The sequence below is a fragment of the Cnephaeus nilssonii genome (genome assembly GCF_951640355.1).
Source record: "Cnephaeus nilssonii genome assembly, chromosome: 3".
Lineage (NCBI taxonomy): Eukaryota > Metazoa > Chordata > Mammalia > Chiroptera > Vespertilionidae > Cnephaeus > Cnephaeus nilssonii.
The window spans coordinates 1,468,207-1,479,009 of NC_137074.1; the positions used below are offsets into that span (position 1 = coordinate 1,468,207).

Genomic DNA, 10,803 nt, shown 5'->3' on the forward strand with positions numbered 1-10,803 from the left:
AGTCACTTAGGCTTTTATATATATAGCTAGCTCAACAACTTAACAGACAAAGCATAATCTACTACACAATTAAATTAACTAACCTTTTTACCTACAGTAACAATTGCCTTGCTTCTTTTCAGATTGTTATTTTAATAGCTATGTAATATCCCTTCATGTAAATGTACCTTCATTAGTAAACTATGCCTCTCTGGCTACATATTGTTTCCAAATATTGCTCACTACAATATTGCAATGCAAACATTGCTTCCTTGGGATAAACTTCTAGATATGGAATTGCAGGGTCAAGAACATTTAAAATAATTGCCAATAGCTAAAGGACTGTACCAATTAGAATGCTACTAGATCTCTATACATAATGTTTTACAGCTTTACCAGCCGAGTAAGCATTTTAAATTTTAAAAATGTTAATGAGTTAAATACCTTTTCATAACTTAAATTCAGCTACTAAGCACTTAATTATTCAAAAGCTGATTAAATAGTAAAGAGATCTGCAAACTACTTCCTACAGAAATGTACAAAAAATGAAGGAAGTGTGGACAGAAAAGTAATAGCTGCTAGTTTTGCTTTAGCAGCAGTTCTAAAGGAGTTTACACCTTAATCTGAAACCCACAACAAGACTTCAGCACCATTTACCCACTTCCCTGAACCCCACATTTGCTCTGACAACATAACTGCCCGTCTGACGAGGACCTTGGCCGTTTCTAGTTCGCCCCCTCTTTTAGACTTGCAGAAGGAACCCCGTAAGGACGTCCTGAGAAACACCACCTGGCTAACTCCCTCCTCACTAAGGGCTTTACGGTGCCCTCTTGCGGCGGGTGAGGACGCACCTGGACGGAGAACATTCAGAGATGACAGAGCATTGGCAAAGGCTCCGCCGCCAGCCTTGGGCTTCTCTTCTTCCTTCTCGCTCTCCATGTCCATTTCATCTTCCCCGTGCTCACCGACAGCAGCTCCGTCTTCTTGGCTGGGGTCCTTACCATGTCCTGTTTTGTCCAAAGGCGGTTCATCTAGTTTTGGAAAAATTAAAATGATTTTTTAAAAATCCATAAATTAAGGAGGGACTTTTTATTTTATTATGGGCTCAATTCATTAAAACTTGGACTATTTTAATTGTTTATAAAAACCTCAAACGACTGATGTATGAAAATGAAAAATCACAAGACATAACTGGAAGATAAAAACAATATAGGGGACACAGAGCTGCCTCTGAGTCCTGCTCAATCCCATCTCTAGTTAATGTCATCAAAATGAACTGTGTCTCCCTCTCAACTCCGAGAGGTAACTGTGTGCACCCTTGGAAACATTATTTCATTTTACATGGCAATATTTCATTAAACCTGAAGCCCACTCCAGGGACCTTTTATCCAGAACAAAGTTTATGGACCAGAGAAATCTCTCTGGGATGAATGGTCCGGGGATACCTTCTTAGTTCATAACCGTTTGCCACCCATCATCTGAAAAGGGGCCAAAAGTCACATTTACCCTGTGGAACCTGACCTCATTGCCACGTCTAAGTATTTGAGACCGAATTTGTGACCGAAGCAGAGACAACCTGATTCTCTCCCTGGGAATCTAGAACTGGGACAGAGAGACAAGCCAGAGACCAGGAGGCACAAGACCGTCCGCGTGTGTGGCAGGCGGGGAGCTGCGGAGTGGCTGGATGCTGCCGCGTGGGAGAGGAGAGCTCTCCTTTTTCGGTTCTAATTCTCGGGTCATTCCCAAGGCCAGGTTCAAGACTGCTCTCCTGCCACTGGGTTTTGAAAGCCTATAGTTGTTTACTTTACACCAAGTGTTGACTTTATTTATAACTGAATAGTCCTATTACATCCTCCGTCCCAAGCAAAAATTTAAAAAATCAAAATTTTTCACCCTGAAGCATTTGAACCTGGCAATGCACATAACAGGCACGATGAATGTAAGGAAAGAGGAAAATCAAAGTTTTCCTAAACATGAAAGATACCGTCTCTCTGTTGTTTCCCTAGCACATTCCCTTCCCAAAAATTGCTTCAAAAGTCCTCTCTTCTTCTCAAACCACATTCTCTCCCTGAGACAAGAGTCCCAGGATAACTCCCACCCCACTGCCCCGAACATCCCCGAGAAGTGGTCCATCATTCTGTCTCAGGCGCTCTATTTCCCGTTACCATCCCAGCTCCTTCGCCATGGGCTTCCTTCTGAAGTGCATTCTGAGGCCATGAGGTTTGAAGATTCGCTTTATCAGAGGCATATGGTTAGATGCAGTAAAACAATACCCATCTCCTCCAGCTCTCAGCCAACATGAAACCAATGGCTTTTAAGAGTCAAAACAGAACTGTGGGGCCAGCCGGAGCAGACACGCTGCGATAATGGCTTCTGCAGGTTTTGAGGGTGCCAGGTTCTGTAAGCTCACGTTTTTGCATGTGACGGAGCAAGGACTAGCCTCCAGCCCAGTGACAGCGGCACTGTCCGCGGTCAGATGCTGCTTCCAGGAGGCGCTGGCAACCTTTCTCTAGGCTCCTGTGCCCCGTGTCCCTGCGAGCACTGCTTCAGGCAACGCGCCCAGGCACGCTCCCCCCGCGGGCTTGCTCAGCTCCCTCTCTCCGTCTTCACAGACACACGCTTTGGTCCAATGGCCCCGCTGGCTTCTGCCCCTCTCTCTGCCGAACCCCCAAAGGAAGCAGTGGGGACCTGCCGCCTCTCCTTCGCTTCCTCACCCACCTGCGCGCCCCAACCCCGCATGGCCTTTGTGCTCTCTCCCCTCCCTACCAGCCCGCCCGCTAACAAATGGCTGCAGCCACAGCGACTTTATCCAGTGTCCCCGAGCAACGTGCAAAATGCCCCCCAACGGGCAGAGCGCGGCTGGTGGGCCCGTCTCCTCCAGAAAAGACCTGGCCACCTGCCAACGGCCCTTCCTCTGCTGGCACCACGTCATACAACTGACCGTCCCATCTTGAAAACGTCCCTGTCTTTTCTCCTGCCGCCTTTCCGGTTCCTGTATCTCCCCGTGAGTCTTCTCCTCTGTGGGCACGCTTTTCACAAGTAGCGGTCTCTGGTCCTCAGGAATATTTTCTTCATGCTGTGCCCTCAGCAATTCCATTTCCTTTTATCATCTCAATAAACACCAAACCTAACCCTACCTCTCCCCCCGTTCAGCAGCCACTCCACTCCAGTTCAGTTCAAAGTGGGTTGTCATCTTAGGAATGCCACAGAGGGTTCAGGCTGGTGCTGCCCTGGTGCTGCAGGCAACACGGCTCGGCCTGCCTGGGGAGGGCTGGGAGCAGCTGAACGACAGCCCCACGGCACCATCGTTCAGGGGTAACGGTGGCCATCGGTGACCTGACCCAGAGTCCACCTCTGGGAGGACTGACCGAGTCACCTGGTGCAGCTACGTGGAGTGGAGACAGAGGTGTCACAGGTGATGGCTTCATCGCCCTCGCACCTACTCAGATTTCAAAACCCAACAGCACATGGTCCTTTCCCGGCCGCCCTCTTCCTGACCTTCCTCGTGCTATTTCATCACACGCAGGTGCTGGAAAAAAACGAAGCCGTTTCCTAGACTCCAAGATAATTGGTTCTCCTAAAAATACTCCTCCTCCCACCTGCCGTCCCCATTTCTGTATGTAATACTTAATTATTCTCTCAGTCACCTGGCAGGAAAGCTCAGATTTAACCATTTCTTTTTTAAAAAAATTTATTGATTTTTAGAGTGAAACGGGGAAAGAGAAAGAGAGAGAGATAGAGATCGGTTGCCTCCTGTATGTTCCCCAAATGAGGATCACCACAACCTGACCAGGAATTGAACCCACCACCTTTCAGTGTAGGGGACAATGCTCCAAACAACTGAGCCACACCAGCCAGGGCTTCCCTATTTAAAAAAAAAAAAAAAAAGTTTTTATTGATTTTAGAGAGAGAGAAGGGAGAAGGAGAAAGAGATAGAAATGTCCATCGATTGGCTGCCTCTTGCCATGTCCCTCACCAGGGGTCAGCCTGCAACCCAGACATGTGCCATGACCGAGAATCAAACCGGCGGCCTCTTGGTGCATGGGTCGCCGCTCTACCACTGAGCCACACCAGCCAGGCATGACAATTTCTTTTCAATCCAATGGCTAAAGCATACATCAAACCTGCCAATTCCTCCCTTGGAATGTTTCTCAAATAATGCTTTCTTTCCATTTCCTCTCTTCCACCAACAGCAAACGTTTACACGCACCCACAATTTCCCAGCGAGACAGGAAAAGCCTCGGTCGTGCTCCACTGAGATTCCTGGCCCACCAGCAATGGATCAGAGCTGACCCTTGTGTTTAAAGTGCTTCAGGCCCCAATCCTGGTGCCAATCCATGCTGCACGCTAACACCAGGTTAAGGTTCCACAGGCATTTATCATGTCAGCACCTTGGCTAGCCAGTGCACACAGCAACTCTAACCCCCAGACACGAAGCGTCCTCCTCACCTGTCAGCAGCGCCCTCTCCCACACCCGCCTCCTCGGCCGGCGCCTGCTCCTTCCGCACAGCCCGTCACCTTTACTCTGCGACAGCCACCTGCCCGCTTCTGTGCTGAAATTTAAGTCGTCAAAGTCCCGCTGCAAACCTACTTCACCTGATGCATTCCTTCTCCCGCCTCTTAAAACAAGAGTGTAGTTACCCTTAAACAATTCGCTGGACGTTTTGCCAACAGTGGGCCCAATTATACATTTCAGCGACGTCTCCAAAATTAGACTGAAAATTTGAGATACAGTGATATATACTCTTTCACATGAAGCCTGTAGCGGAGAAACTGGGAAATAATTTTATCTTTAGTTCCTTAAACTAAAGGGCATTTACGTAAGACTAACTCAGACACAGCACAGGAGGATGGACAGGAGGGATGTCTGCACGGGGGGGGGGGGGGGGAGGGCTGGGCGCCCTCAGCCTCGGCTGCTCGGCTGTGGAGCGGCGTCACCAGCACAGGCCTCCTGGCCTTCCCTCGGAATCAGACCCGCGCACGGGCACCACGGAAGAGCAGGAAGCTGTCTACAAACACAGGAGCCTGCGCAGCCCCCTCGGGAGGACCCCGGGGTCTCGGGACCAGGCCAGGGAAGCCTTTCTCTGCTCCGCGCAGGCTGAACACCGGGAGGAACCAGAGGAACCGGGCAGGATGCAGTCAGTGCAGTGGAAACATTCTGTCTTTTTAAAAAACGCATTTACGTTGCAACCGTGTTAGTCAGAAGAGAACGGCATCGCCGCCCGTGAGACCAGCACAGTGATAGAGACAACCAGACCAACCATCAGGTTCACCCATCCCAGCCCACGGGAAGGCTGCCGGGTGACATTTCCAACGATTCGCTGCCGGGTGACATTTCCAACGATTCCTGTTAGCTTGGTACTTACTGTCGGCTGACGAGTTGAGTTCTGTCTTAATCTTCGATTTTTCAAGATCTTCTTTATATTCTTTCTTAAGTAATTTTACTATCTTTTTGCTATAACTTGATTTCTTCACTTTGAAAACTTCTTCATTTTCTTAAAAAAGAAATGAAACAAAGTCTGTAGCAACCATTTCTAGACACACTCTTCCCTTCCAACTTTTACACGATCTTATGTGCTTTTCAAATTCTTTCAAAGATACACTCTTACACCCAAGTCAGCTTCATAAACTAATCTGGAATAATGTGCATCTGAGACTGTTTAAAGGGCTTCAAATATGTAAACTGCACCTTCTGATGTCCTACTGTCTTCCTCAAATCACCTCCTTCGGGAGGAAAACCATTGGGAAAGCCCTTAATGGGCAAATGACTCGGGTGCTTGAAACAAAATATCCCAAATCAAAGGTGCCGCTCACCGAGCTGTCAAGTCTGAGCGGAAACCCATCGCCAGTGGATACACTGTTATTTCAGGACGGAGCTGACAAAACACTTTTCAAAAACAAGTTCTGATGATGTCTCCTTCCTCTTGGATTTGAAGAGTTTAAAGTCAAACGCAAACACTGCCCAATAGTCCTTACATCTTCAAAAACGACAATCAGGCTGTCCTCTCACACAAAATCAAAAAGGACAGAAAGGCCGAGGAGAAACCTTTGCCTGCCTTACGGGAAACACGAAAGCATCTCACACCCAGACGCAAACGGGCTCTCCAAAAGTCCTGACTCCTTATTCTGTAACGTGGACTCGAGGGGTCATACAAACACCCCAAGACACTGAAGGCTCATTGACGGCCAGAAACCTAAGCGCACTGCAGCCGGGCCTCCCCCATCCGGCTGGGTCTCTCTCCACTGTCCAAAGGTCCACGCACCCTTTACTTCTAAGGGGAAACTGAGGCTCGGCGACTGCCCGGGACCGGCCCAAGGCCGCTCAGAACCCGAGCTTCAACGCCGGGCTTCGGCTCCCAGACCCGGTATGGCGGCGGGTTTTACACACCCGGCCTCCGGGTCGAGGATGTGCGGACGGACAGAGCGCCCAGAGGCGTGGGTGGCCTGCGGGGCTCGGAGAGCCGGCCACGAGCAGCCCGGGGACCGACCGCCGCTGCCCCCGAAGCACGCGGCCGGGAAAGAGGCGGGGCGGGGCCTCGGGCTCGCACCGGGAACCCTCCGGAGGGCCGGTCTCGGACGGAGGCACCGGCGGGCGGCGAGGAGGAGGCGCTGTTGGGAGAGGGGGTGGCGGCGCGGGAACGCGTCCCAGCCGGAGCAGGAGGCCGCGGGCGGGAAGACGTGCCGGGCGGGAAAGGGGCTCCGTGGCGGTGCGGGCACCGGGGGTGGGCTGGGCGGGTGCGGGGGCCGGGGGTGCGGGGGCCCGGCCTACGCGCGGCGGTTACCTTCCTCCTCGTCCTGGAAGCTCAGCAGGCTGGCCCGCGGCGCCTCTTTGTTCTCCCGCGGCCGCTTGCGCGGCTTCAGCCCGTTGCCGGGGTCGGCGCCGCCCGGGAAGCAGCCCCCGGCCTCGGCTCCGTGGCCCGCGGTCAGCGCGGACGGCGGCGGCGGCGGCCCCGGGCCCAGCGGCACCTCCCCCCCGGGGGCCCTGTCGCCCGGCTCTTCGCCAGTGCCCGGCGGCGGCAGCAACGGCGGCGGCTCCTGCTCCTCATCGCGCTCTCGCTCCTCCTCCTCCGAGTCGTTCCGCTTGCGCACGTTCACTCGCCGGGCCTTTCGGAACATCCCCGCGGCCCGCACGGCGCCCTCGCACCCGCTCCCGCACGGCGGCCCCGGCAGCGCCGAGCTCGCCACGCGCACGCGCCCTCCCAGCCCCAGCGCGGTCTCGTCGGCCCTCGCCGGCCGCGCACCCCCAGCGCGCATGCGCTCGCGCTCCCGGCCCTCGGAGCGAACTCCGCGCCTCTCGCGAGAACCTCTGCCTCCTGCACTGGCCCCTGTCGGCTGGGAGGACTATGGAGGGGGGCACGGAACTCTGGGACTCGGGTGCAATTCGACGGGTCACAAAGAGGACCATAGAGAGCGGAGGCGAGAGCGGCCTCCGGGGAAGGGGCTGCGGTGCATCTTCCGGTCTCTCGCGGGGCAGTCCCGCGAGACCACCTCCCGCCGAGCGCGCGGCACCGGAGGAGAGGGCGGAGGCTGGGCGGGGCCAGAGGAGGGGCCAGAGGAGGGGCGGGCGCGGGGGGCGGGGGACGTGGGGTCCCCGGTGGGTCTCGGGCCTGTGAGTTGGGTGTGAAATGGTGATCAGCGCGTTCAGCCCCGTTGCGTTTCACCTGTGATGGACGACACCCGGCCTGATGTTAGCCCCCTTCCCGCCATTGCCGCGACAGCATCGCGTGCCGGTGCCCGGGAAGGACGCCAGGCTGGCCGGTTGCAGAAACGCGCGGCCGGAAAACCGACTGGGGTGGAGGTGGTTAGGACACCGTTCGGACTGGCGTCCCCGAGGCCACAGCCCTGAGAGGCGCGGCCGGCGCAGGCGCCGGACCCGGAGGCTGGGCTCGCGGCTTTCCTGCGGGGCCGCCAAACCTGGGCCTTTTCCTCCCGGTGCGCGTCCACGTGGATGCGTCTCCAGGTCAGAACCCGGCGGTGACCCCGGGCGCGCACCTGCCGGAAGCCACGGTCTCTAAGCCACCAGCTCCTGGCGAGGCCAGGACTCGCTCGGGCTCCTCCAGGGTCACTCAGTGAGCATCGAAGCACATGTTTTTGTGCGGTACCTACCTTACACCCTGTACACAGTGACTTTTTTGTTTAACGAAGCAAAGTCTGTACATGAATAGTGCCCTTTCGTTGGTAATCCTCACCCAAGGATATCGTTTCCCATTGATTTTTAGAGAGAGTGGGGGAGGGGGAGAGACGGAGGGAGACATCCAGGTGAAAGACACATCCATTGGTTGCCACCTGCGTTTGCGCCCTTCCTCCCCACATCCGGGCCGGGCTTGGAGCCTGCAGCGGAGGTACATGCCCTTGTCAGGAATCGAACCCCCAACCCTTCAGTCCCCCGGCCGATGTTCTAACCACTGAGCACCCGGCCAGGGCAAAAAGTGTCTCTTCTTTTACCAGCTGCATAGTGACCCGTTGTGTACATAGATGTACGTAACCCACCCCATAACAGTTGATGTTGAGGTTATTTCCAGTCTTGGTATAATAACGCTGCAATAAAAGCTTCGGAAAAAAAAAAAAGTGACTGGTCACTGGTTCCATTCAGGTGACACCTGAACTGAAATTGGAATCGCTAGGCCCAATGTGTGCGTTTGTAAGCTCACTAATTCTCGGTTGCTCTTTGCAGAGGCTGGGCCGATTTGTACTTGTACCAGCAAACATGAGTGCCTATCTGCTTACGCCATCCTGTCAAAACTGCACTTCAGATTTCAGTTCCAAGTTGAAGCAGATGATCCCAAGCCCACGAAGAACTTGTATCACACACACCTGCCTCTTTGGTTTTGTTTGATTGGATTTAGACCTGCCTCCAGGACTCACTTTGGGAAACTAAGATGATCTGGGCTAAGAGCATCCTCTGTAACAGTTTCTTCCAGTTAATAGGAAATGGCTTCCGTTCTATTCAAGCTACTCTAAGTTCTTATGTTCTGGCAGTTCAGCACTGATTTAAGTTCTGATTCCAAGAGTGTTTCATTGGTGAAATTGAACTCCGGTTCCCATCACAAAAGATTCAAATTGTGCCTGGTCAGCCTCCAGACACCCGAGCCAAGAAACAGATTACAGTAATGTGACTCCGGTAAAGGTAACAAAGATAATAAAGTCAGAGCAGAACATGTTAATATCTTGGCCTAAAACTTCAAAAAAGATCTCCCACTGTGAAAATGCTGATTTAGTATGGATAGAGGGAGAGCCAAGATAGTAAAAGACAACAAATGCATTTATAACTTTGACAGTCTACATAGTCAATAATTAAAGGGCAAAGTTAAACACTTAAAAGTTATCTTGATGCCCAAGCAAGCCACGGGTCCTCCCAGCGGCTAGAGACCTTGTGGAAATTAAATCCCTGGAGCCGAATAGCTGCTCTAATCTCCTGTCAGCAGCATATTATCAGACATTAATTGTTTTATAAAATTCTTCTGTGCTGTGTGTTAAACTGACTGGTTTGTTTGTGGAATATAGTCTGTCATCGCCATTTCATCAATATTGGAGTGTTTTTAGAATTCTGGGAAGACAAAGATCGCTCACCTAGAACGGTTACATCCACCTTTGTGTTTGAGTCATAAGTTAGTTCAATTCTTTTTTTAAAGTCGTCTTGCCCGGCCGGTGTGGCTCAGTGGTTGAGCATCGACCCTTGAACCAGGAGGTCACTGGTTCCATTCCCAGGCAGGTCACATGCCAGGGTTGTGGGCTCGAACCCCAGTAGGGGGTGTGCAAGATCGATGATGTTTCTCCCCCATCAATGCTTCTACCTCTCTATCCCTCTCCCTTCCTCTCTCTCTCTTTAAAAAAAAAAAGTAAAAACGTACGTATTTTTTTAAAAAGCCATCTTTCCAAACAGTAATTCTGATTAGTTTTTTTTCCTCACCAAATTGCAACTGGAATAATTGACCCATAAATTCCGACAGAATAGGCCCGTCAGCTGTGTCTGTCTGGCTCACCCATCAGTGGTGACTGTGCTGTGGAGCGGTGGTTACCGAACGCGGGTCTCCGACCTGCGGAAACTTGCCCCGTGAGCTGCCACGTGAGCGGCAGAGGCCAGCCTGTCCGCGTGGAGCAGCGGACGTCCTGACTTGGGGAAAACAGTCCTTTATTCTGAGATTGTCTTTCTCTTTCCACTTTGAGACACCAAAATCTCCTGCCTTCTGGGCAATGGTGATGAGAGCGTGTTCGTTTGTTCTCATGCCCTTATTTGGCAAACTAAAAAGCTACGAGTCTTCCCCAGTTTTTTATTTCACCTAAAATTTTTATTTGGTGGGTGGAATCCGATAGCCTAGGAATCCCTGCTTTAGAATTTTTATTTTATATTTTATTTCTAAAACTATACCTCAACAATTCTATTCTGGGGCGGGGGGGCTGAATAAATTTAGTTAAAAATTGTAAACCTTGCCTTGCTGAAGGTAGGCCTGCTTTAACTTAAGTAAAATACAAGCTTCGTGGGGGAGAGATTTTATGAGCTGTTCTTTGCTGTTTTCACGGTAATTACAGTAGGGCCTGTTGGCACACAACAGGCAATCAATATCCGTTGACGGAATGATGCCGAGCTATATCTGTTTAATTCGTGAGCCATGTGTTGCCCCGTGTAGATATAAATTAACATTTTCTACAGCTCGCATCCCTTTGTTCCCAAAACAAGATCGCAATACATTTGTTATAGATCACTCAGCAGATTAGTCTCTATGGTAGTAACAGATCCCCCCACCCGCACCCCCTCGCCTTTGGGAACTGCCTCCCGTAGTGAGAAGGCTGGGAGCCTAGTTACTGCTCAGACTGGGCGAAGGA

The 10,803-nt window shown here is 51.9% G+C and overlaps 1 protein-coding gene across 1 annotated transcript in view; it reads right to left on the minus strand.

The window, feature by feature from the left end:
* The window catches only part of PAXBP1 (PAX3 and PAX7 binding protein 1), a 33,640-nt gene extending 26,437 nt beyond the window's left edge, over nucleotides 1-7,203 (minus strand). The window contains exons 1-3 of the mRNA XM_079766742.1: nucleotides 6,762-7,203; nucleotides 5,346-5,474; nucleotides 831-1,010 (exon numbers count right to left, since the gene is read on the minus strand). Of these exons, the coding sequence (XP_079622868.1) occupies nucleotides 831-1,010; nucleotides 5,346-5,474; nucleotides 6,762-7,095 (643 nt within the window). The 5' untranslated portion in view covers nucleotides 7,096-7,203. The remainder of the gene's footprint in view (nucleotides 1-830; nucleotides 1,011-5,345; nucleotides 5,475-6,761) is intronic.
* Nucleotides 7,204-10,803: the final 3,600 nt, after the last annotated feature.